Source organism: Peromyscus californicus, unplaced genomic scaffold, assembly GCF_007827085.1.
Source record: "Peromyscus californicus insignis strain IS unplaced genomic scaffold, ASM782708v3 Scaffold_16__1_contigs__length_79575227, whole genome shotgun sequence".
In the NCBI taxonomy this organism is placed as follows: domain Eukaryota; kingdom Metazoa; phylum Chordata; class Mammalia; order Rodentia; family Cricetidae; genus Peromyscus; species Peromyscus californicus.
The window spans coordinates 74,940,932-74,967,262 of NW_026294458.1; the positions used below are offsets into that span (position 1 = coordinate 74,940,932).

The 26,331-nt window shown below is 50.0% G+C and overlaps 2 protein-coding genes and 1 long non-coding RNA gene across 8 annotated transcripts in view; all 3 read left to right on the forward strand.

Annotated features, from left to right (window-relative positions):
- Positions 1-7,300, forward strand: part of Dop1b (DOP1 leucine zipper like protein B) — a 114,931-nt gene extending 107,631 nt beyond the window's left edge. For all 3 annotated transcript variants that reach the window (XM_052741229.1, XM_052741232.1, XM_052741230.1), the window contains 6 exons: positions 955-1,083; positions 3,135-3,271; positions 3,787-3,842; positions 4,421-4,579; positions 5,984-6,113; positions 6,810-7,300. In XM_052741229.1, coding sequence (XP_052597189.1) covers positions 955-1,083; positions 3,135-3,271; positions 3,787-3,842; positions 4,421-4,579; positions 5,984-6,113; positions 6,810-7,061 — 863 coding nt within the window. In that variant the 3' untranslated portion in view covers positions 7,062-7,300. The remainder of the gene's footprint in view (positions 1-954; positions 1,084-3,134; positions 3,272-3,786; positions 3,843-4,420; positions 4,580-5,983; positions 6,114-6,809) is intronic.
- Positions 7,301-12,373: 5,073 nt separating this feature from the next.
- Positions 12,374-16,514, forward strand: LOC128112268 (uncharacterized). Its single transcript, XR_008218929.1, has 2 exons — positions 12,374-15,480; positions 15,661-16,514. It is a non-coding gene; the product is annotated as an uncharacterized LOC128112268 (long non-coding RNA).
- Positions 16,515-24,953: 8,439 nt separating this feature from the next.
- Morc3 (MORC family CW-type zinc finger 3) overlaps positions 24,954-26,331 on the forward strand; it is a 49,670-nt gene continuing 48,292 nt past the window's right edge. For 3 of the 4 annotated variants that reach the window (XM_052741233.1, XM_052741235.1, XM_052741234.1), the window contains exon 1: positions 24,954-25,198. In XM_052741233.1, coding sequence (XP_052597193.1) covers positions 25,160-25,198 — 39 coding nt within the window. In that variant the 5' untranslated portion in view covers positions 24,954-25,159. Of the gene's footprint in view, positions 25,199-25,568; positions 25,763-26,331 lie in introns of those variants that run through there. The other variant, XM_052741236.1, reaches the window with a different exon arrangement.

Genomic DNA, 26,331 nt, shown 5'->3' on the forward strand with positions numbered 1-26,331 from the left:
TGACAGGCCAGCACTGCCATGCCCAGCCCAGGCCTTTCCTGATTCCCTGACATAGTAGGTCATGAATTGTTTGTTTGGGGGTGTCTGGTCCCCCAAGAAATTCCTTTTTCCAAGGTCCAGCCTTTAGACAAAAACCCCCATTCCCTCAGGGGCTTGAAGAAAGTTCCTGCTTGCTAAAAAGAGAGTGTTCTCCTCACCTCTGGCAAGAGGAATATGTGGCTCTTCCATTAACTGTGGCTGTGGTGTTACTAACTTGTCAAGGTCGTCACTAGCCTTAGGCTCCCTCAGTCAGTCATTACCCCCCCCCCCCCCCAACTCTTCCCCCTGCTCCTTCTTGCTTTCCCAGGAGACAGTCTTGGCAGTTTGGAATAGACTTTTGCCTTTCACCCACAGAGCAACTATTTTGGTTTCTTTCCTGGGGGTAGGGTTAGGTTTGGCGGTATTAGCATTTTGATTTGGGCATTTTGTTTTGTTGAGAAAGGGTCTAGGTCTATGGCCTAGAGAACTGTCCTGGAACTCATCATTATGTAGTCCAGGCTGGCTTCAAACTTCTTTTTGTTTATTTTTTCGTTTTTTGTTATAGGGTTTCTCTTTGTAACAGCCTTGGCTGTCCTGGATCTCGCTCTGTAGACCAGTCTGGCCTCAAACTCACAGAGATCCACCTGGCTCTGCCTCTGGAGTGCTGGGATTAAAGGCGTGCACCACCACCACTCCAACTCTAGCCACAAACTCTTGGCAATCCTCCTGTTTCAGCCTCTCAGGTGACAAGATTATAGACATGAACCGCCATTTGTAGCTGAGATAGGCAGTGTTTTGTTTTGTTTTGTTTTAAATGTGTGCAGGGTTGATTTCTATATGTTCTCAAAGGAGAACCGAACTTTTTGAAGGGATGGGGGGAGCATCACAGATTGAATGATCTTCTCACATGAGTTGACTGTGATGTGTTTATTGCAGACATGCAGAGCAGTTCCTTAAAGCTTTTCTCCAGTTTTGAGCAGAAGGCCATGCTGCTGAAGCGCCAGGCTTTTGCTGTCTTCAGTGGCGAGCTTGACCAGTACCACCTGTACCTTCCTCTGATACAAGGTAAGACGCCCGCCTTCGGCTGCTCCAAGCTATGCAGCAGAAGACCCAGTGCTGGGGGTTTCATGGTGAACAAAAATGTCTCTGCTCACAGTCCTGAAGCTGGAGAGTCCTGAGGACGAACACAAAAGGGACAAGCTTGTCCCTTCACATGGGGGCTGAAGCCACTCACATGGGCCTCATTACCGTAAAGCCTCCACCTTTATGGGGAGGGGTGTGCTGCACCCCAATCCTTCCAGTCTGAATACTCCTCCTCTTCCCTGTCTCCCATGACATGTAGGTGAGGCCCAGAGGGCTAAAAAATTGCAAGGGTGTGTAGAAGCCAGGCTTTGCTTAGGCATCAGTAACCATCTAACTGTAGGTTCCTGTTTACAAAACAGAATGGCTCCTGTGTTGTGTCACTGTGGTGGGGCTAGATATAATGAGTCTGTATATATATATGCCTGCATTATTCAGTAAGCAGTAACTTCATCGTATTGTCCAAAAGTAAAATGTAAATAAAAGCACACAGCAGGGGTGTACTTTCTCAAACAGGGGTGAGCAGAGTTCCAGCAAACAGCTCTGAGAAGTCATTCTACTGAAGGGGAATGAGAGCCAGGCAGTGTGATAGTGTGAGCCTCATGTATACATCACATACATATCCACACATGTGCACCATATGTGTAAAGTTACAGTTCCAATGTGGCAGCTAGAGAGCGGGCTTGGCACCTAAGAGAAGCGTCTGCTCTTCTATGGACCGAGCTCAGCGCCCAGCACTTAAGTTAGACAGCTGACACCTGCCTATGTAACTCCAGCTCAAAAGGGTATCGGGGCCCTCTTCTGGCCTCTTTGGGCACCTACACTCATGTGAAAATACACACATACACAGCGTTAACATTATAAAAAATCTTTTTTAAAAGGAGTGAGAAATGAGAGATGGGGGCATGCTATGGGAGGGATGCTGAGGGCAGGCAGAGGGAGGAGCCTCTTTGGAATAAATCCCCTGAACAGATCCCCAAAACAAAGGAAAAAGCAGACTTTTATAAGTTTTTGTGGGGGCTGATGGGAAGTTTCGTATCATGTGATTTAATTTAACATAGTATACATGACAGGAGTGTGGAGGAGCCATGTTCTAGTTAGAGCCGTAAGGCGGAGGCTGCTATTAGGCAGCACACACCCGTCTGAGAGAGAGCTTCAGGGATCACCCAGTCTCTCCTGGCTGTGGTGTGCGGCCTCTTCATGAGCGACCACTGTCCTAACGGGGCAGGCCTGGGCTCTCGTGCTGAAGGGCATCACTGGGCATAGTGCACAGAGGGCAGAGCTGAACACACACCTGCCTCAGAGTGACAGCGTCGTTATAGTGATGGGGAAATGGGAAGGCGTGCGGTACGGGCTGCAGTACTGCAGATGCACCTGCCGCATGAGGGTGAGGTGAAGTGCACGGCATGAGGACTCTAGCCAACAACTGTGATCAGATGGTGATTGTCACGAGGGTAGATGGGACAGACATGCGTGGTGGCACATCCTACCGCTTAAAAGGCCGAGGCAGGGTCACTGTGTTGGAGGATAACATAGGCTATATAACAGGACCCTGTTGGGTGTTTGTAGCACAAACACATACTTTTTGCCTCCCCATCTATCTCAGGAGTCTCATATAGTCCAGGCTGGCCTCAAACTCTATGGATGACAGGTGTGTGCTACCACGCCCAGTTTATGTAGTGCCAAGGAGAAAACCAAGGGCTCCGTGCATACCAGGCAAGCCTGAACCAACTAAGCTACATCCCCCACCTACCCCTCCTTTTTTGTTTTCATCACAGACAGGGAGTGGAGTTCACTCTACAGCCCTGACTAGCATAGAATTCATTAAGTAGAGCAGACTGGCTTTGCATTGTGGTAGTCCTCCTGCCTCTGCCCAGGATTACAGGTGTGTGCCTGCCTGCAGGTCCAGATAGGATTCATCACTTATCCTGGGTTGTCATCACAATATCAAAGATATAAAAAATACCTTCTTTTTTAGCTAACGAGAAACCCCAACCTGCATATTTGTGTGACTTCTCTACAATCTCTTTCCTCAGAGCGCCTGACAGACAACCTCCGAGTCGGACAGACATCCACAGTCGCTGCTCAGATGTTTCTGTTTTTCAGAGTTCTGCTGCTAAGGATATCTCCTCAGCATCTGACCTCACTGTGGCCAATCATGGTCTCTGAGCTCGTGAGTGCACCCGTGTCTGTCTTGGGCAAGATGGCGCTTTTAAAATGCTTTCTGTCGTCGGACAATACCCACTCTGTGGGCGCCTGACCCCTCTAGGAGTTGTTTGTAATCGTGTTGATAGCACATAGTTATCTCTCAGCTGAATAGAGAGTGTTTTATTCTGTGACCTACACACTACGATAGTATTTGCTAGTTTTCCTCTTGTTGGTTTGTGGTGATCCGCCCCAGGGCCTCCCTGCTCTCTAGGCTCTACCTGGGCTCCATCTGCTAGGTTTTTGATTTGGTTTGCTTTGGTTTGGAGACAGGGTTTCTCTGTGTAGCCCTAGCTGTCCTGGTACTCACTCTGTAGACCAGGCTGGCCTCAAACTTAGAGACCTACCTGCCTCTGCCTCCCAAGTGCTGGGATTAAAGATGTGTGTCCCCATGCCCCACCTGCTGGTTTTTTATAGCTAGATACATTTAGGTAAATGGGATCTCTCTCACATCGTGACTTAAATATACATTTTCTTCCTAAGATCCAGACATTCATACAACTTGAAGAAGATCTGAAAGAGGAAGATGAATCGTTGAGGTAAGCCATGGGAGCTCCACGCTGCATGCTGGGAGGTGACAGTGTAGGCAGTCACACCACCTACCATCTTCTGGGAGTACTCGTGATGGGACTAGCTAGCGTGAAGACTCCTCCCCCCTCTCTATTCAAGATGTATTTATTTTGCGTATGCACATGTGTGCCTTTGTGTGTGTATATGCACCATGTCCATGAAACGTCTGAGGAGGCTGGTAGAGGGTGTCAGATCCCCTGGAACTGGAGATAAAGGCAGCGGTGAGCTTCCCAGTGTGGGTGCAGGGAATTGAAGTGAGGGTCCTCTGGAGGAGCAGCAAGGGCTTTTAACTGCTGAGCCAACCCTCTGGCTGCCTCCTGTCTTCAGACAGGGTCTCATATATGGTCAGCTGTCTTCAAACTGGTTCTGTAACTGAAGATGACCTTGAGCGAGTGCTCCCGCTCCTACAGTCCCAACCAGCATCCACACTGAGCCCATATTCAGAAGATCTGTTTCCAGGGAAATGTGTCTAAGGACTCTTCCCAAGTGAATGAAGAGCAGAAGATGTGGACGAATGTATAATGAACATTTCTTTCTGAATTTGTAGAAACAGCAACAAAAACAGAATAAAAGCCCCAGTTGCGGATGGGAATGGGCCTTTGGGCGGGGCTGTGTCCCCCAGTGATCTCATCATGTACCTCTCTGCTTGCAAATTCCTGGACACAGCGCTCTCCTTCCCACCTGACAAGATGCCGTTGTTTCAGATGTAAGTCAGAGGAGCCCGCACACCCTTTGAAGTCGGTGGTTTTCCCTGCCGAGCAGCACTTCACTTTCCTTTCATGTGCAGTGAGTGTGTGAGAAGCCGCAGCACCCCAGCAGCTTGTGAGCCTACTGCAGCCCAGGTTTCAGGTTTCCCCAAACAGCTGTGGTTTCATGACTTGGCTCAGGGTCAGGCTTGCAAATGTGGCTCCGTGACAGATGAGTATTTTTATGTCTGCTGAGGTGGCTCTCGCTACCGAAGCTTCTGAACCGGGTCGCTGGTGCCAATCCTCCCGCATTTGTGTAGCTCCAGTTGTCTTTTGCAGTTAGATGTGGAGGCTCCGTCTGGAGCGCGGCCTCTCTGGGTCACTTGGCCTCTTTGGCACGCTTTTCCCCAGGCTTAACACAGCTGTTCCTGCTTTGAGTTTCATGCCTGGCCCCAAAGGCTGCTGCTCTCTAGCTTCCCCCCACGAAGAGAGGAGTCATGGGTAAAAACACGTGTGTGTTCTCTTCAATGGCCATTATCAAATGAAAGAAGCCAGGCTGAAAAGGCCACACACTGCGTCATTCCGTTTGTGTGATATTCTAGAAAGTACACCACCCTAGGAACAAGGGAGAAGAGCAGTGGCTGCTGGGGGCACAGATGTGGGGTGGGGGGGCACAGTTTTACGGCAGTGGGACTGCACTGGTCCCCAGCTGGTGGACAGATCAGTACTCCTTGCAGCATCATGGGAGCCTAACAGAAACCATAGGCTTGAGTGGTAGGTGCCTGCCAGTAGAAGCCACACTCTGCTCTGTGCGGTGTCTGTAGAGGGCTGTGCATGGCCACCTCGGATCTGAGGAAACGTCACTGCTATTCCATTTAGCTGCAAGACTGAGACAAGAGGCCACGGAAAGAAGGCCATTCCCATGGATGCTGTGGACAATGGCATTATGTATGGTCTCCAAAAGCTGGAGGCAGCCTGTGTGTCCATCAGCAACAGATGGACAGACAGATGTGATCTGTCCATGTAATGAGACATCAGTCAGCAATAGAAAGCAAGGGGATGCTGATGTCTGCTCCACCACGGCTGACACTGGAGAATACGCTGGTGACAGCGGCTGTCCCCCTGAGGAGCATGTCTGATTCCACTCCTCGGGTCCAGATGAGAAATCTACAGGTAGAAGCAGGCTAGTGGGTTTCCTAGGTCTTCATCCTAGAGACTGAGCAATAATGGTGAGGGAAACAGGATTTCTTCTAGGGCTAATAGAAGAGAAATCAATTGTGTGCATTGCTATGAACATATTAAGATGCAGTCTATGAACATATTAAGCCACTGAGTTGTGGGATGTAAATTATTTCACTCTAGCTACTGTAGACAGTTTACATGAGCTCTGCTTCAGCATACCTGGCCTTGTTTGTGCCCTGCAGTTACAGATGGGCGTTTGTTCCAGAAGTGGACACTGAGCACCCTGGCTTCCTGTCAGAGCTAGAAGAGAATCACCAAGAATGCAGACCTCACACTGTCAGGATTCTAGAACTTCTAAAGTCAAAATACGGGGTAAGTGCTTTCCTTTTAAAAGACACAGTCACAGGGCCAGAGATGGAGCTCAGCTGGAGAGTGCTTGCCTGGCATACACAGTGCCCTGGGTTCCAGCGGGTGCTATGTAAACAGGGCGGAGTGGTGCATACCAGTGATCCCAGCACTGGGGAAGTAGAGGTAGAGGATCAGGAGTTGGGGGTCATCCTTGGCACATAGTGAGTTCAAGACCAGCCTGGGCTATAAACGACGCTGTCTCAAAAAAAAAAAAAAAAAAAAAAAAAAAAAAAAAAAAATCCCAGTGATGAATCCAGACTGAGCAGTGACAGAACCCTTAGCGTCTCTTGATTTTTGATTTTTAAGGACTTCGAAGCCTCTTCTCTTAGTTTTAAAGCTTGGGATGGTTATAAGTTCCATCCCTTATTTTCTTGCGGGAAATACAGCTTCCTGGGTACCGGTGACGTAGAAGTTGATTTTCTTCCCGACTTGCTCTGTGGTTTTGAGTCTAAGAAGAGGAGGAGCCTGCTAGGAGGAATGGCAGGAGCCTGGTGTTGGACTGGGCTGGGGCTGAAACCCCGACAGAAAGGATGAAAGATCAGAATGTGAGGTTCTGCCTCTATTATTAGCACCAGCCATGAGCTGACAGCCTACCACAGGTGTGCACAGGCATCTCAGTGCTAGCCAAGGTCACTTCCCTGGCTCTGGGTCTCTCTGCAGGAAATTGGCAGCTCTGATGAGATCACCAGGGAGAGTGAGTTTCCCCTTCTGCGCCAACATTCCGTATCCAGCGTCAGGCAATTGATGCCGTTCTTCAAGACGTTAAACTGTGCTTTCAAAACCCAAAGCCAACTGCCCTCCGATGCTCCAGGAACCTCTGTGCCGGAATTCCCTGTCGCAGAGAGCCCAAGGGTCCTACGGCAGCTGGAGGAGTGTGTGGAGCATGACTTCCTGGAACATCCAGAATGTTAGCGCCCCAGGAGGGCTTGCTGCTTCATCCTGCTCTCTGTCCCTGATGAGGACAGGATATTCTGTGAAGAAGGGAGCTGGGGATTTGAATGAACTCTACCACAGCCCTGAAAGTCCATTCAGGTATTTTCTGTCCAGCCGCCAAACACGCCTCCCTTAAATACCTTGTAATATATTTCAATCTCTGTGTTTCTTCCTCACTTTATGTAATGGAAATAAAATTAATATATAATCTAACCACACATGATTGTCATGTGAAAGTCCTTGTCTTTATTGAAGCAAACACGTAGGTCTGTTCTATGTTGTTTCTCTAAAACTTTTAGCAAGTTGTTAGGCTGGCAGGGTGACAGCAGGTGAAGTCCTCGGGACCACAGATGGATGACAAGAGAATGATTCCCCCCAAATTGTCCTCTGACCTCCATACCTGTACACACAAGATAATGAAGTGTAAAAAAGGGGGGGACTGACTAGATGGTTTTGTTGCTAAGCCTAATGACCCAAGTTCAGTGTGTAGAAGGAAAGATCTAATTCCTGAAAAGTTGTCCTCTGACCTCCATACATCACACACACACACACTCAATTTAATTTAAAGGAGTTAAAGGGTGTTTGGGGTTTGTTCTTTTCTTAATGGTTATCCAAAGTGTAATTTTAACATTTCACACAGTCACCTTGAAAGCACTTACTTTGGTACTGCAGTTTGAAACTTTAAAAAAAATGACGCAGGCCTTCTACATATGTGTTCCAGTCGCATGACTTGGTCTTCTTGTGGGACTCCTGACAGTGGAAGCAGGGGCTGTCTCTGACTCTTGCCTGCTTTGGGGATCCTTTCCCCATGCCGGATTGTCTCACCCAGCCTTAATAGAAGAGGAGGAGCCTAATCTCACTGCAGCTTGATATACCATGGCTGGCTGATATCCATAGGAGACCCACCTGTGTCTGAAGAGAAACAGAGGAGGACTGGATGGGGAGTGAGGGCGGGGACTTTGGTTGGGGTATAAAAAAATTACAACTGTTGGGTCCTGGAGCTGTGCAAACACAACAGGGAGCGGAACACCGAAGTCTAAAAACCAGAAGCAGCGTTTGTTCAGAAACGCCTCGGGAAGAAATTCTACTAGTCAGGGCTACAGGGAATGATTTGACTCGGTATCCCCGAGGAAGGGCTACAAGCTCCTTTTTACAGCCAAAGGTTATACACAGGGCAGAGAGAACATTTGGGGATTTATGCCATTTCGTGCGTCCCGGTGTCTTGAACTAGCACTCTCCAGGCACCTCTGAGGTGGAGGGGGATCCAGGATTTACTGCTGCTGATTACAGGGTGTTAGTCTAAAATGTTTACATAGTCGTGGGGTCATTTAAATCACCTTTCCCCTAACTGGGAGAATGCAGGGCAAGGGGCACAGCAGCTATCAGTCCTAATACATTCAGAAATGTGCGTACAGGCTACAAGCATACAATTTTTTTTCATATTCCTGGGCTCTTCAAAACCAATAATAACCCAGGGTTGGAGATCTAGCTGTGCTGGTAGAGCGCTTCCCTGGCATCCACAGAGTAGGTCATTGCAGCACCGGGGGGCATGGAGGCGTGAGGATCAGAGGTTCCTCATCCTCCATTCCATAGCAGGTTCAAGGCCGGCCTGGATACCGAGACCTGCTCTCAACAGCAATACTAGCCTGTCGGAGCACTTCGGTGGATAGATCTCTTTGGGCGTGTTAAATTCACACTTGCACTGTCCAGTTGCATAAGAAGCGTGTGGTTTTCAGACCCCCACAGCCGTGACCCCAGTTAGTGCCACCTCTGGTACTCTTCAAGTCTTACACCGACGGCCTGGAGCAGTCGGGACTGCTGACTCTCTTCCCTTTGCTTTCTCCTCCCTGGGATCTCCTGACCGCTCTGCTGACACTGCTGTGCAGTAAAATAATCCCTCGGGCTTGGCGGCATCGGCTCTCACTCTCCCGAGCCTCACTGCCTCCTGCCAGCTACCCTACTTACCTCCTGGCTTGGAGCCACGTCTAACTCTGCCAGTGAGTGCCATGCGCCTTCCAGACCTGCCTGCTTGGCGACACTTTTTAGGCAAGAGCACTGTGTACTCTACTCTCCAGGCCTCGTGAGGCACGCGCTCTCAGAGCCTATGCCTACTATACTACGCTGGGAGTTCTGAGTTTGATTACTACTGCTCTTCTCTGTTTGTGTTGTTTTTGAAGTGCAAGTTGTTGTTGTTGTTGTTTTATTTGTTTTAATCTAATTACATGGGAGGGGCAGTTAGAGAGGTCACTTGTGAAAGTCAGTTCCGGTTTATCCTGTAGGTTCTTGGGATTGAACTCCCGACCTCAAGCTTGGCAAGAAGTGCTTTACCCACTGAGTCGTCTTAACCCTCTCTCAGTATTTCACACCTTGTACAACAGAAAAGCAATTTATGTCCCTGGTCTCAACACAGCATGGGGGCTCACAGGACCTGGTCTGCCTCAACAAGGGCTGAAAAGTATATTTTAAAGATACATCTAGGTATATGGGTAGTCACACAAATACCTGTTGGAAATTACATGGGAACTGTGGTCAAGGGATTATGCTTAAAGTAAAAGCATTTGTCAATGGGTCACTAAAGTCTATCCGTGTAACCTTGGAAGTTCTGACTCACACCTGCTCGTACTTGGAAGTTCTGTGACTCACACCTGCTCGTACTTGGAAGTTCTGTGACTCACACCTGCTCGTACTTGGAAGTTCTGTGACTCACACCTGCTCGTACTTGGAAGTTCTGTGACTCACACCTGCTTGTACTTGTAGGTGCAAACAATTCACAGTATGAGGAAGTAGCCGCACCCCGCCTAATAATCAGTGTCACATCAGTGAAAACATAGGACAAAAATCACGGGTGGGAGTTCACGCCTGTAATCCCGGCACACTGGAGTCTACAGCAGGAGGATCACTGCCAGCCTGAGCTGTGTCCAAAGTTTCAGGCCGGCTTTGGCTACAGCAAGACCTCGTCTCGGAGGAAAAGGGGGGAAACCAACCGACCTGATGACTTACCCGTACGCCCCAGCATTTGTGAGGCCGAGGCAGAATACCCAAGAAAACCTGTTGACAGAGAAAACTGGGAGGGGCAGGAGAGACAGCTCTGCAGTGAAGAGCACTGGTGGTGTGAAAGGAAATGGCCCCCAAAGGGAGAGGCACTAGTAGGAGGTGTGGCCTTGTTGGAGGAAGTGTCTCACTGGGGGGGTGGGCTTTCAGGTCTTTTTCTCAAGCTTCACTCTGACAGTCAGTCGGCTTCCTGTTGTCTATAAGATGTAGCACTCTCAGCTCCTCCAGCACCACGTCTGACTGCACGCCACCATGCTCCCCATCATGAGGATACTGGACTGAACCTCTGAAACTGTAAGCCACCCCAAACAAATGTTTTCTTTATAACAGTTGCTGTGGTCATGGTATCTCTTCACAGCAAGAAAAACCCTAAGTAAGACACTGCTCTTGCAGAGGACCTAGGTTCAATTCCCAACACACATATGGAGGCTCACAAATGGTTTTGACTCCAGTTCCAAGGGATCTGACACCATTCCCTGGTCTCCTTGGGCACTGCACACATGTGGTGCACAGATATACATGCAGGCAAAACACTTACACACATTAAAAAAAGAAAAACCTGGGGTCAAGGAGATAGCTGAGCTGGTGGAGACGCTCGCCGCCGCCGAGCACAGTGACTTGAGTTTACTCTCTAGCACCCAGGTGGAAGAGAGCGGACTCCCAAAAGCTGTCCTCTGACCTCACAAGTGTGCACACACATAGGTACATACATAAACACACATGTATACACACAATAAGTATAAGAAAAGGAAAAAACACAAATCGATACCTTCTTTACATCATCAGTTTCTATTAGACCATGAATTTCAACTCTTGACGTCTATGTGGAGATTTACAAATTTAGCACGGTGCTGGATAGTTTTGTGTCAACTTGATACCAGCTAGTCATCTGAGAAGAGGAAATGTCTCCATATGATCCAGCTGTAAGGCATTTTCTTAACTAGTGATTGATGGGGGAGGGCCCAGCCCATGGTGAGTGGTGCCATCCCTGGGCTGCTGGTCCTGGGTTTTAGAAGAAATCAGGCTGAACCTGAGGCAGATGGGAGTGCTGTCCCCATTACTCATCTGTCATGTGGTGGCACAGGCTGGGGAGAGATATACCCTACCCCAGATGGGAGAGTTGGCCCTGAGGTCATAACTGCCCCTTATCAGCCAGTCCTGGGCAATTCAGTAGTGTGAAAGCAGGAGAACGGCCCCGCCCTTGCTCATTGCTGCAAGGGGTGAACTAGCCAGGGTAGTGCCGGAGAGCTCACCCTGGTGGTGAAGATAGGGGAGAGCTGGCGGGCTGACAAACACTGTAACTACCAAAGCCAAGAACCAAGGTTAAGTGTTGGCCCAACCCAACATCCACCCCATCTGTGATCTGCTGGGGGGTGGAGGGGGAGCAGTGGTCCTGTGGACCCAGAGCTGCAGGACCTCCAGGATACAGGGCAGCCTCGGGGTGTCCAGGAAGAGTCCCAGTGAGGGACCAGTGTTGATAGCGTAGCAGAGACCAGGGGCCTCAAGCCAGACCAACGATTCTTTGCAATGAATGCCTGAATATAAAGATGTACAGATAAAGGGGTTTACTGTGTGACTCACGGTGTCACACTGCAGCTTCCATGGTGACATTTTCTCCTTTCTTCCTTTTTTTTTCTTTTCCCTCCCTTTTCTATCTTGAATTTTATTTTGTTTTATTTTGTGGGGGGAGGTTGCAGGGGCAAGGGTGGATGCAAGGGAACCAGAGATGGGATGCATGTGTGGGTGTGTGTGCCCAAAACAGCTTGACCGCAGCTGCCATGGCAGGCTTACTGGCAGGCAATACCCGGATCCAGGAAAAGCCATACACCACCCTGGCACCACCCAGGAATGGGCCTGCATCTAAGGGGAAGTATCTGGTATTCCAAACATTCCAACTTTTAGATATGATTGGATAAGATCATCCCTGAGCCTAACACACACCTATTCCCCTTTTACCAAGACACCCTTAGACAAATAAATGTCAGCCAATCAGGGTCCTGAACCTTGGAAATTTCACCCAATCTCTGCTATGAAGAAAAAGCCCGCTGGGGCTCAGGCTCTCTGTTCTCACCACTGTGAACACTCACTCACATGCGGGATTCGGTCTCCGTGGTGGTCTTTCGAGGGTTCCCTGCAATCTGGGCATAACATATAGTTATGTTGTGAAAGACACAACAAGTAAGTAAAAAAGAAAGAGTTTTAAAAAAAAAAAGCAGGTTAAGCAAGCCATGAAGAGCAAGCCATGAAGAGCAAGCCATGAAGAGCAAGCCATGAAGAGCAAGCCATGAAGAGCAAGTCATGAAGAGCAAGCCAGTGAGCAGCATCCCTCCACGGCCTCTGCATCTGCTCCTACCTCCAGATTCCTGCCCTGTTTGAGTTCCTGCCCTGACTTCCTTTGATGATGAACAGCGATGTGGAAGTGTAAGCCAAGTAAACGCTTTCTTCTATAGCTTGCTTTTGGATCATGGTGTTTCGTCACAGCAATAGAAACCCTAAGACAAGCACCGTTTTTCTTCTTGATATTGTATGCGAGGGGGCGCAGCAAAGTAACCACAGACATGACCTCTCCATTAGGGGGAGGGTTCTTATTGTGGATAAGAGAGAGGAACTATCCAGAGGCATCTGGAAGACTCTAGAGAAGAGAGAGAAAAAAAGCACTGTACATGGCCAGGGTTAGGGAAGCGGGGAAGAGAGAAGATGCAGTGAGAGAGGAGAGGAGAGGAGAGGAGAGAGAGAGAGAAGGTAGTCAGAGGGCTTGGGCATGGGGACTTGTAAAGGGACTGAGTAGCTTAGGGGAGGGACTCCTGGGGATAAAAAGCCATTTCACAAGTTCCTGCCGAACGCTGAAACCCTATAGTCTAGCTTGAGCTCATTTCTAGACAAACAGAGGGCCTGAGACCTAGCAGGTATCTAGAACATCTTACTGATTTCTGCAAATATCAGATATAACAATCTGCACTTATTAACTAGGATCTTACTAAGTAGGTTTATGCAAGGTACCCACGAAGAAAGCATCACAAGGTGATGTGCGCGTACCTCTTGGCTGTTGCAAAGGCATAGGTGGCAGCTTGTGGACTGGGTTGTCTGAGTTTGACTCAGCTTCCTGTAGGCGGCATTTTTGGTCGGGACCACGGATTCCCCAATAAACAACACAGAGACTTACTAATTATAAATGCTCTGACGATAGCTAAGGCTTGTTACTAACTAGCTCTCACAACTTAAATTAACCCATTTCTATTAGTTTGCATGCTGTCACATGGCTCATGGCTTGTTGCCTCGTTTTCTACAAGTCCTGCTCCCTCTGTGTCTGGCTGGCGACTCTGCCCTTCTTCCCCAAGTTCTCTGTCTCGCTCTCCCGTCTAACCTCTTTCTGCCTAGCTATTGGCCAGCTGGCTCTCAATTAAACAAATGAGAGCGACATGTCTTCACAGTGTACAAAGGGATTATTCCACAGCAGCTTCCACGCCCATGTCCTCGTCTGGCAGACACTCTGTGCCTCAGTTTCTTGTCTTTGTTTTTTGACACGGAGTCTCATCTCTCTCAGGGTTGCCTCTAGCTGTCTCTGTCACTGAGGATGATTTTGAACTCCTGATCTTCCTGCTTCTACCTCTTACGTGCTGGGATTACAGGTATGTGCAATGCCCTCCAGCCTCTGCAGTGTGGGTGCTCGAACCCAGAGCCAAGCAAGCACTCGACCAACTGAGCCAAATCTCCAGTCCATCTGTGCCTCAGTTTGGTATTTTCTTTCTCCTCAATGAGTGAGTGTCTGTGCCCACCACGAAGTCCACTGCTCCGGCTCCGTTCTCCTCCCAGAAGGAGTGAGATTGACCCCAAGAGTCGCTACACTGGGGCAGGCAGTGTGTTGGCAGGGGTGGTGCTGGCCAAGGGTAACAGGCACAGACGACAACATTCCTGGTGTTCTTCTAAGGGCCCGGAGTTTAGGAGACAAAGAACTTCAGGGGTGCCGGTCGAGTGAAGACTGTGTGTACACGCCTAAATCGATCCCCGCTGCAGGGACCGGGCAGGGTGCCCAGCACCTCACACGCACGGTTTCGATTCTTCCTGTTCTGTTAACATTTCCAAGGCAGCAGAGCTGAGGCCAGGAATCGAAACCAAAGTCCCTCAGACTCCCTGGAGCTCCGCACTGTCAGCCTGGTGTTAAGAAATCCGGAACAGGAAAGAGGCAGCCGGCAGTGAAAGCCGGTTAGTACTGGTTTCTTGAGCTGCTCCACCCAGGCACAACTTCCTGGAAACCAGCCTGTCCTGGGGCCACAGCACACAGGAAGCCTTCCCCAGGCAAGGAAGGAAATGAAGGGGAACAGGAAGAAGCTATTAAACCTGGAATTCAGTTGTCTTCCCTGCTGAGTGTCAAGAAATTCCAGCACCACTGATAAAGCCAATTATCTGCAGAGATAATTTGTGTGTCTTCCCAAAGACAACTCAAACATAGCAAATGAAGAGTGTTAAGTCACAAACCCTGGGACAAAAGGCTGAGATACCTTAACATATCAAAGCCAACCTAGTTCCAGGTTCTCCCTTGCACCCTCAGCCCCTACAGGGTCCTTCTGGCTTGCAGGCCCCTCCCCCTCCCCAAACTTCTCCAGCCCAGGGGGCTGGGCTGCCCTTCCCCATATTTTCCAATTGTTTCGGTTACCCGCTGAAGTTGGGCCTCCTGGCCGCTGCACTGGGATCCCCCTCTCCTCACATGGCTCTGCTTTGGGTCAGAATGTTTGTAACCTTGAGTTTCAGCCTGTTGGCACAATAGCTCAAGCTGCACACTCCAGGGAGCCAGGGCACAATTTCATTTACAAAGGAACCTCCTAGTGAGGAAAACTAGTAGACACAGCCAGATGCTTGTATTTAAGCTTTACTTAATCTTTTCAAACTTGTGAATTATGCTCTTTAGACAATAGAACTTAGGAAGTCACAGGATCCTCAGCCCGGCAGTGACGGTGTGGACCTTTAATTCCAGCACTTGGGAGGCAGAGGCAAGAGGATCTCTGTGAGATTGAGACCAGAGTGGTCTACAGAGTGAGCCAGAGACAGAGCTATCTACAGTACAGCCAGAACTACACAGAGAAACCCTGTCTGGGGGCCACGTGTGGGCTGGGGGGAAGAAAGCCACAGGATCCATATAAAGATGTGACTCTCCCTTGAGAAGCCCATACTCACACGAGGGTATATATTAATCTTTTCCAAAGTGCCTCTCTTTGTATTAACTCCTATGCTTAATCTGTGCCATGAACTCCAACTCTGTTTCATACTGCTTATCATATTCTTTTCTGCAGTGAAAGGAAGGTTCTGTGGATGAAAAGAACTCAGAATGCCATGCCTGGAAGCCCAGAGGGTGGGGTATGGGAATGGGGGTGGGGTGGGGAATGAGGGTGGGGGATAGGGATGGAGGATAGGGGTGGGAGGTGGGGAATAGGAATGGAGGATAGGAGTGGGGGATGGGGGTGGAGGATAAGGGGGGTTGGGGGGATGCTTCTTCCTCTGTCTCTGACACCACCAGGTATTTTTTTTACAGCTCAATGGGACAAAGGAGACTAGTGAACATTCAGGACAAATACTGTTAGAGAAGAAGCTGTTGAATGCCACTCAGCCACCGCTGCCCATCCCATAAACACAAACCAGGAACCAAATCTGAGCTTCATCCAGAGTCAGTCCGGGAAGTCAGAGCAACATCTATTCTCCATTTTTTTTTATCATTAGCAATTTTATAGAGAACCAGAACAATGGCAATAAGGCAAGTCCTGTTCCTGTCCTCTGGTGGGTCAGATTCCCTGTCTCTTTCAACCTCAACTTCTGCCCCCACCACTGAGTGTGTGTGGGGGGGGGGTGAGTGTGTATGGGGGGCAGTTGCAAACATCAAGTCCACTGAATCTTGCATTCCTTCTCAGCCACCAATGTGGGTGACATCTAGATGTAAGATTAACTCAGAATAAACCATTAACCAGATGTACACGGTAAGATGCTTTCAAAGTGTACACACAGATGCTAATCTACATCACTGTAACAGGCCCCCACACCTTAGTGTAATAAGTGCCAAGAAAAACCACCCTGACCCAGACTTGACCTGTAAGACCAAAACCAGGACCAAGAAACAGAATCCCACCAATCCCTGAGCTTGCCCCAAGATCAGGCCACAGAATCCCACCAATCCCTGAGCATGAAATCCCACCAATCCCATGCCTGAGTTTGCCACAGAATCTGACCTCATAATCCCACCAATCCCTAAGCCTACTCCAAGATCAGGCAACAAAAATCCCACCAATCCAGGTCACCCTGAAAAGCACCCTCCCCAAGAAATCCTATGTAAATCCTGTCTTCTGCTCAGTGCTCTGCTGCTTTGCCCTCCCAATAAATCTCTTGTGTGAGGTTTGTTACGTGGTGTGATTTTGTGGTGTTCCTTGGCTCCCTACGGCAGGACACCTTTCCCTTTAGAGCTGTTACACATGCACTGGGAAACCTTCACCCAAAGCAGAGCTGGAACACGTTTATTGGGGAAGCCTTTTGTTTGTTTGTTTGTTTGTTTGTTTGTTTGTTTTTGAGACAAGGTTTCTCTGTGTAGCTTTGGCTATCCTGGATCTTGCTCTGTAGACCAGGCTGGCCTGGAACTCACAGAGATGCACCTGCCTCTGCTTCCCAAGTGCTGGGATTAAAGGTATGCACCACCACCACCTGGCTATAGTTCTGCTTCTTGCTAACTGTTCTTACTAACTGATGTGGGTCAACCACACAAAGGGGATGCATGATTTGGGCAAATTCCCTGTGTAGATGCTGGCCAGCAATTACAGACTTTCTATTCAGCTTTCAGAGTGTCTCTGTGTGTTCTCTGGTGGGCTTACCTCACAGCATTTTGGAGATGCCAGCAAGATTCCAGAAATTGAAACATCAGGATGATGGGGGCCTTGGATCCCCTGGGTCGACAACATTTGAGGAATATACAGATCCTAGGTGGTGTGCACTCTGAGACATTCCAGAACCCCAGGGACTTCTCTTGTCTCTGCTCCTATAGACACAGAGGTTCCCAATGCCTTCACCCTAAACAAGAAACTACAGAAAGTCACCTGGATTGTCCCCTCTGGAGGGGAGTCTGCTTATGGTACCTTCTTGCGTTGGACAGGACAAAGCCCTAATTCCTGCCTGGGATCTGCATGAGATGTCACTGGATCACCCTGTTTCAGTCTGTGGTGGTCACTCATGGTTGTCTTTATTGTTGTCAGTCTGTGTGTTTCTGTCATGCCTGTTGGTTGGAGAAACAGATCTAAAATGGAAGGGGGGGTGAGCAGTGCCAAGACACGGTTGAGGTGCATGCTGAAGCACTTCCGGAAGGAGTTTGCAGACTAGGATGGATATACGGAGCACTGGCTCTCTCAGGGCAAGACCCACCGCCCTGGCTCAAGACCTATGCCGCCTTGTTCGGGACCAAATCCTTACCCAGTTACCCCAGAGAAGCCCAAATTCTCCACCTGTTCTCTCAGCCCTGTGGGAGGAAATTGACATCCCCCTCCGTATGTCACACTGTAGCCCCTGGACACACCAGGGAGGAGAAAGTAGTGCCCCTTGCCCTGACAGCGTGTGTGTTAGGGAGTTATTCTCTTCTAGCTCAGGCCCCCACCCCCTTCCCTTCCGACATCACCTAGAAGCCCCTCCTCCAGCTCCTCCCAGCATGCTCACCCCTGGCTCTGACCGCTTTGTCACCTTCGGTCTCAGTCCGTGTCCTCGCTCTGCTCCCCAGAATGGTGCTCTCAACTCTGGGAGCACCTCCCGTAGGTGAGTGTGTTGCAACTCTGGGGGAAAGGTATCCTGACTGTTCGGGAGTCAGGCGGCACCTTGAGCTTCGGGAAAAGCTCTGGCAACTGGAGCTGCGATGGGACAGTTTAGCCCTAGAGGAAAAGTATCCCAGACACCTGGAGCTGCTAGGACAGCTCTGACAGCTGGAGCTGCAATGGGACAGCTCAGCTCTGGAGGGGAAGGTATCCTGACTGTCTGGGAGTCGGGCTATACCTGGTGTGGTAGGGGATGGTCTCCCTGCAGGATATAGTAATCCTGCTCCTCTCCTGGAGAGTTGCTACAGCTGAGCTTTGCTCAGCCCCCACTTAAGGGGCCAGCAGAGCTCTGCTTCCTTCTCTGGCCCAAGATGTTGCTGCTTTTGCTTCATTCTGCTAAAGGGAAACCCCCTGCAGAAATATAGCAATCTCCTCTGGCTCCGACGAAAAGTTGTTACTTTTTCTGCTCCACCTAGCTCAGTCCTCTAAGGGGCATCTCAGCAAGGTTCTTCTGTTCAGCTCCGCCTTGCTCAGCCTTGCTCAGCCTCCTAAGGGAACATCTCTGCAAGGGTTTTTCTGCTTAGTTCCTTAAGGGACGTCTCAGCAAGGTTCTTCTCTGAACTGGTGAATGAAGATCTTCGCACCCAAAACTCCTTTGAGAAAGAGATTTATTTGGGAAGGAGGAGTCCAAGAGACTGGCTGCCTCTGCCAGGGTGGGAAAGAAGAGCCAACATCTGAACAGGCAGGGTGGGTTATATAGGGTTTCTTATGGGCAGAGTTTCTCCAGGGAGAAGATTTTCTGTCCAAGGATTGGTTAGATTTTTCTGCTCAAGGATTGGTTAGATTTTTCTGCTCAGGGATTGGTTGGTTTTTTCTGCTCAGGGATTGGTTAGTTTTTTCTGCTCAGGGATTGGTTAGTTTTGTGGGATAGGGGCAGAGATGGCCCTGATCTCAAAGCCAAACTGTGTTTCTTTCACTGGCCTTTCTTAGCTTTTTGTCTCTAATTGTAAGGCCAGGGCACATTTCTTTCACTGACTCTGATTCTAGGGACAAAGAGTGTTTCTTTGGAACTGGTTTCGGAGTCAGGGCATGTTTCCTTGGTTCTGGGTTTGGGGACAGAGTGTTTCTTTCTCTGGCTCAGGTCCCAGATCCAGGCTGTGTTTCTTTCCCTGGTTCTGGGTCAGGGTGGGTTTCTCTAGCCAGGCCCTTTCCCTACACCTCCTCTGGTCCCTCTCTGGTCCCAAGAGCAGAAGCATCACCATTCTCTCCTCTTGTCTAGGGGAGTGTGTACAAGAAAGGGGAAATAGTTCTCCTGCTGCACTGGTGGTAGCAGTGGGTGGGTGGTCTCTTCTACCTCAGGCCCCCTCTTCCCGCCACACAGAGTGGCTCTGGCTACAGGGACTTCAGGAGGAATTTCCCTGAGGCAGAGGCAGCCTCCATCCTTCCCTTATGGGAGGCACCTCTGGGAACCCAAGACCTGAAAGTTCGTACTCTCCACCTTGCATGGTTTATGTATGCCTTTCAAACAAGGATCTGTATAATTAGAAAACTCGGGACTCACCATTCTCCAAAAACCTCAGGCTTTCATTAGCCTCTGGAGACTGCTGTCTTCTACACCCACCAGCTGAACTGGGCTGACTGTCAACAGCTCCTGGCCACCTCTTCACCTCAGACATGAAGAAGGTAAGAAAGCAGCCCTCCCGCAGGGTGGGGGATTGCTTGAGGACAGTGCAGCCTGAATAAAGCAGATGTTCCCTTCTTCCTGACCTGACTGGGACCCCAACACTGACCAAGGTAGGGAAACTCTGGATACTTTCAGCAGGACCCTTTTAGGAGGACTGAAAGCAGCTGCTAGGACACTCACTAATCTGTCTAAGGTGAGCAAGGACATACAAGAGCCTCACGAACTGTCCCTGGCTTCCTGGAGTGCCTCTGAGAGGCCTGCCAGCTCGTGACCCCAGTAGACCCAAACATTCCAGATAAACAACAAGCAATCGATACTGCTTTTGTTATATGGTCAGCACCAGATCGTAGAAAAAGCTTCACAAGTTCGAAGGGTTTGAGGGTAAAAATAGGTCACAGTTATTAGAGATTGGTCACAAGGTTTGCAATGACTGTGACGCTGTAGAACAGCAGTTCTCAACCTTCCCACAAATATAAAGACCAATAAAAGAGATCCCAGCGGGGGAAGTCAGAGACACTGGGAGAGGGAGACTAGAGAGGGACCAGTGTGCTTATTGTAAACAAAAAGGACACTGGAAAACTAAATGCCCCAATTGAAACAGTAAAGAAGGAAGGCCTGGGTCAGGGCTGATAGGACCAGGGCTCCGTCCACTGAGCATCCAGGAGCCTGAGGCTGTGGCCATCCAGCCAAAAGACTTCATCCTGTTTCTGCCAGTTGGCTGGCTTTTTTGCTGGCAGTTGCCACGACAGTCGTGCTAACAAAGGAAGCTGACCAACTGAGTTTGGGCAGGAACTGTTCCTCCTCAGTATTGGTAAGTTTTCATCGACACCTTCTCTGAATAGGTGGAAGTCTTTCCCAGCCTAATTGAACAGCCTCAATGGTCACCAAGACAGTCCTTCAAGACTTCATTCCTAGATCTGGATTGTCCCTTTCCCAGGGGGTCTGACAATGGCCTGGTCTTCATGGCCAAATCTGGCAACATTCCTAATTGTTGATTGGAAACTGCATCATGCCTGTAGGCCACAGAGCTCAGGACAGATAGAAAAGATGATTGGGTGTAGTCGGAAGTTTTCCTGTGTCCTGCCCGGCCCTGAGATTCCACAACCACTTATAAAACAATCACTCAGAGGCTTATATTAATTATCAACTGTATGGCCAATGCAGGCTTCTTGCTAGCTAGCTCTTTCATCTTAAATTAACCCATATCTATTAATCTATGTATCGCCACATGCTCTGTGGCTTTACCTGTGTCCCATTACATGTTGCTCCTTGGACCGTGGTTTGGTGTCTCTCCCATCCTGCATTTCTCTTTCCTGTATCTCTGCTTGGATTTCCTGCCTGCCTCTAAGCTGCCTTGCCATAGGCCAAAGTAGCTTATTTTTTTAACCAATAGGAACAACATATATTCACAGCATACAGAAAGGCATCCCATAGCAAATGGGACCTTAAAGGAGACTTTAGGTATGTCCTTGAGACCAGTGAAATTTGGACCAGCCTCCCACCTTTTGTCCTAAGCACCAGGTGCCGCCCATACCCAGGTGTTTTCACCTCATTTGAAATCATGTTTAGGAGACCTCCTCTGCCCTGAAATATTCATAAAGCAGAAATTACTATCCACTTCCTCTTCAAGTCCTTACAGGCCCTGCAACAGACCCAAAGGGCTACTCACCAGACGGTTCAAGAGGCCATGCCCTTTTGCCTATGTCTGAGCCTGCCCACAAGTTCCAGACTGAAGAGTTTGTATGAGTAAAGAGGTCCTGACCCACAGTCTGCAGCCAGCATGGTACAATCCATATCCCATGGTCACTACCACTTCCACAGTAGTGAAGACCACCAATGTCACTCCATGGATCCACCACACCTCACTGAAGGAGGCTACAGAGGGCAGTCACAGATGGATCGTCAACAGGTCATCTGACCCCCTGAAAATAAGACTGCTATGGGCCCTATAATTATGCTTGTCCAATTGTGTCCTTTTGTCTCCTTGTGGAAAAGGCCCAAAGCCCCTCTGAGCCAGGAACATGGGTATGGGAATTAAAAAAGACTGGGCCCAGGAGCTCATGGCCAGTCTGTTCTCTGAGACCCAACTGGCCTTCCAGGTAGATCTCTGTAAAATATTACATGGTTTGCTTACTCCTGGGGAGGAGCACAGCTCTGGGGCTGTGAGCCCACCAGTGAAGAGATGGGACTCCCATCTATGCAGTACCATGCCTGCCCAGATGACAGCTCCCTGAGCTGCCAGGAGCCCAGCAAATACCACTGTGCTCAGTTGTGAAACCAAGTCTTCCTGGGAGCATGGTGATCCCTTCATAGTCCCAGAAAAAAAAACACGTGGGGTCCTCTGACTCATTGGCCCAAACTGGCCCATCTGGGTACCCCCAGAATATGAGCCCCCTAAGGTGGCAAGCCCTGAAATCCAATTTCCCCAGGAATTCCTTTAATAACTCCAGGGAATAGAGGTTCAGGAATCAGCAGAGCCAGCCCCTCAGTGTTCAGGATGCTGGAAAGAGTTTATCAGAACCTTTACCATTCTCAACCAGACATAGGTCAGCACAGCTGGCTGTGCCTAGACCCCAATCCCCACATTATGTTGAGATGAAACCGATCATACACACAGGGTTGTCTCTTCAAAGGATGGATAGTCTGCTTTTCACTCAGAAGATTGGGAATGGATGTGGTTGGAAGCCTGGTGACCTCTGTGCTGTCTGTAGGGCCAGGCCACAGCTGGCTCCCCCAGACTTATGTTTATTCCAATCATCCTCCCTAGACTCTTAACTTGGGCTTAAGGCATGACTACATCGAAACTCCTCGTAAGGTACATGTGACCTCTTCCATAAAGAAGGATAAGATTAGGATGGGGAACAAGGGCCAGAGCCCACCAATTCTTCTCTAGATGGAAGAATATCACATTCTTTTATACATATACAATGTTCTTTCTTTTTTTTTCAAAGATTTGTTTATTACATATACAGTGTTCTGCCTGCATGTGTCCCTGCAGGCCAGAAGAGGGCACTGGATCTCATTACAGATGGTTGTGGGCCACCATGTGGGTGCTGGGAATTGAACTTGGGACCTCTGGAAGAGTGGCCAGTGCTCTTAACCACTGAACCATCTCTCCAGCCCGAATATCACATTCTTAAGATGTATAGAATCCATGAATGGAGAGATGCTTAGTGGTTAAGAGCACTGGCTGCTTTCCCAGAGGACTGGTTTTGGTTCCCAACCCCCCACATGGCAGCTCACAAAACACCTGTAACTCCAGTTCCAGGGCATCTAATGGCTTCTTCTTGTCTCAGGCAGGCAGTGTTAATAGACAGCGGGTCTGGAATAAAGAGCACTTAATCTGCACAAGGGGAACTGGGTAAATTTTATGCTTCTGTATTACTTGAACTTTTACAAATAAAATTATTTGACTGGAATCTCCAGCTCACTCCTGCTTGAATCCCGAAAGTTTCATTCCTCTCTCTCTCTCCAAACCCCACCCTCTCAGAGAATCTCCAACAAAGAAAAGACACCAAAAGCCCAGTGCCGCATTCTTGGCAGCTGCAGCAGCTTCTCCCCTGAAGTTGCCATTGGCCCAAGACCCCGCCTAAATTGGTCAGCTTTTGACCACACTTGGGCACAAACCCAGCTTGTGGAGGACACGTCACCCCTCACCTATAGGGTATATGATCTGCCTGCTTTAGTTCTGCTGCATTGTAAGCATTGCAGTTCTGATGGAAAAGGATCCTGGCAGTCGGAAGGTAAGGAGTACCACAAAGTGACCATAAGCATACTAGCTCACAGCCCTGCTCCAGGGAAAGGTTTTCCCAATGTAACACCTCTGCCCCGGCAGGGGAGGGTTTCCCCAGGGAAAGTGTTCCAGTTCTGCTCAGCTCTGCTCCATTCTGGCAAAAGAAGTTCTCACCCCAGACCTCATTCAAGATATTTATTAGGAGGGAAGAATCCAGGAGGGTAGATGCCTCTGCCAGGGTGGGAAAAGGCAGAGAAAGCTGAACAGGCACAGGGCTTATGTAGGTCTTTTTAGGGGTAGAGTTTTTCCAGGGTGGAGATTTCCAGGGTGGGAATTGGTTGGATTTCAATTCCTGAGCTTGGACAAACTCAGAGATTGGCTGGATTTTGTGCTCAGAGATTGGTTGATTTCATGCTCAGGGATTGGTTGGTTTTCCTGCTTAGAGATTGGTTGTTTTTTGTACTGAGTTGGCCAGGGGCAGAGTGTGTTTCTTTGGCTCTGGTTTCAGGGTCAGAGTATGTTTCTTTGGCTGGTTCTTTTACCCTACATGCATAACTTCTCTGGCCCCAATCTCAGGGGCTGCAGGACTCATCCGGGAGTTGCTTTGCTCAAATAAACCTGTTCTTTTACTTTTTCAATTCGACTTGATCTGGCTTACTGCATCGGCAGAGAAACCTATTGTCCCGTTACAGAAAAACCTATTAAAAATGTATGACTTTCATAAGGTTGCAGTAAATATTCTTGCAGACTTCTCAACCCTGTCTTGTACTATTCAACAGCCCTTGCTTGATTCATTTCTACATCCGACTCGGTGCAATACTGGGCTCAACACACACGATGAATTAGCGTGTCCGTGGCTATACTGCTGCCAAGACAGGCTCAATAAAAACCAGTCAGAGAGCAGGCCTAAGTTTCTGTTTACTGTAAGGCAATACCCAGTTCCAGGAAAAGTCATAAACTGGCACCACCCCAGAACAGGCCAATCAGCATCCAAGGGGAACATACCAAACATTCCAAACTCAGGATTTCTGACCATTACAGATAAGATCACCAGATGTCCCTGAGCCCAGCACATGCCTAGCCCCTTTCACCAAGATACCCCTAGACAAATGTCAGCCAATCAGGGTCCTGAACCCTGGAAATCCCCTCACCCCAACCTATGCTATGATAAAAACCCTACCCCGACCAGGCCCGGAGCTCTCTGCTCTCACCACTATGTCAGACAGACGGAGAGCCCAAGCTTGAGCTTGAATAAAGGCTCTTTGCTTTCGCATATGCTTGAATAAAGGCTCTTTGCTTTTGCGTATGGATTCGTCTCCTGTGGTCTTTCAGGGGTCTCCGAAATCATGGCATAACAACCACTAGGATAAAAGCTGATTATTTTCAGGCAAATCCAAAAAGCAATTATTTTCTTTGTTTTGTCTTGTAAGGTTTCAATAACATCCTTACTAGTGGACATGGATTAACAATTTTGCAGTGCGATTCTCATTCGAGTTGATCTAGCTTCTCCACACACATCATTCTTGGCGCCAATCTTCAGTCTCCAGGTCCAGCTAGCAGCAGTTTGTGCCCGCTGGCTGCACGCATGCGCCTTACGCCTGAGCGTGTGTGTGTGTGGGGGGGGGGGGGGGGTGCTGCGCGCGCAGCTGGCCCGACCGAGTCCGGCCATCCTGCCTACACTCCCGATCCGGCTTGGCCCGAGGCGGAAGTGAGTGGGCGGGGCCTCGCGTGGGCGGCCCGCCCCGGAAGTGGGCGGGACCTCGAGCCCCGCGGCGGACTCCGAGCCTCCCAGTCGGGCTGCGGCCGAGGCCGGTCCTGGCTTTGTAGCTCTCTCAAGATGGCGGCGCAGTCACCCAGCGGGATCCGCCTCAGCGCGGTGAGCAGCCGCGAGGGGAGGAGCGGGCCGGGTCCCAGGAGGGCGGGCGGGCGGGCCCGCGAGGAGGGTGGCAGTGGGCGGCGGCGGCTCGAGGGCCCGGCGCGGCGGCCGGGGGGGTCGCGGCGCGGCCGCAGAGCCGCCGCCATGTCGCTGCGCTCGGAGGAGCGGCGGCCGGCCGTGAGGCGAGCGGTGCGCGCCGGGCGGCTCGGGCCGGGCTGCCGTTCCCCGCCCGCCGCGGGCGGCTTCCTCCCCTCGGGCTCCGCGGCCGCCGCCAGCTGTCGTCGGAGCCGCGCCCTCCCCCCCGCCGACCCGCCCGGCCCCGAGCAGCCCGCAGGCGCCGAGCCGCACGGCTCCGTCGGGGGCGGCAGCCCGTGCAGACGCCGTCCCCACCCGGGTCCGTGTCGCGCGGGCCTGGCCCCGAGGCCCCGGGCCTCTCGTCTCCTCCCCGCCTGCCGGGTTTGCGGCTCTGCCTCTGCTCCCGGTCGTGGCCGATTCTGACAAACCCTTGTGCAGCAGTTGGGAGGGGTCGCACAAAACGACTTATACTTTCGGATCCAAAACATGGTGGGCGTGGCTTCCTCACCTGATGATTCCTGCAAAGTTTTGCATCTGCAGGCCCCGGGGCTCCTGGCGGGGAAAGTACTTCCTCAGCCGCGGAGGAGAGGGACGTCTGGAGGGTGGCTGCAGGGGTTGGGGTGTCGGGGCTGTGGTGTGGCATACCTGTATAACCCCCGCGCTCGGGCGACTGACTGAAGCAAGCCAATTCCGGGACAGTGTAGGGGATACGGGGAAGCCCTGCCTCAGACAAACACGAAAAGGTACTCGGTGTTGTTATATTTCATTGCTGGGCGGTACGGATTTCCGGGAGCACCTTCCGTAGTTTCTCGCTGGCACTGGAAGAATGCGTCTGCTCCACGTTCATTCATTTGTCGGTGTTCTTCATGCGGGATGTGATAGTCCGAGTGTGCATGAAATGTTGCCCGGTTTTATTGCCCCTGCCTCTTTGTGAGGTTGAGCATTCTTCACGTTTTCTGTTATGTTTTTGTTTTAAATTGCCTCTTCATACAGTTTGCCCAAATTTTTTCACGTTTATTCATTTTATGTGTATGAGTGGTTTGCCTGCATGTGTGCAT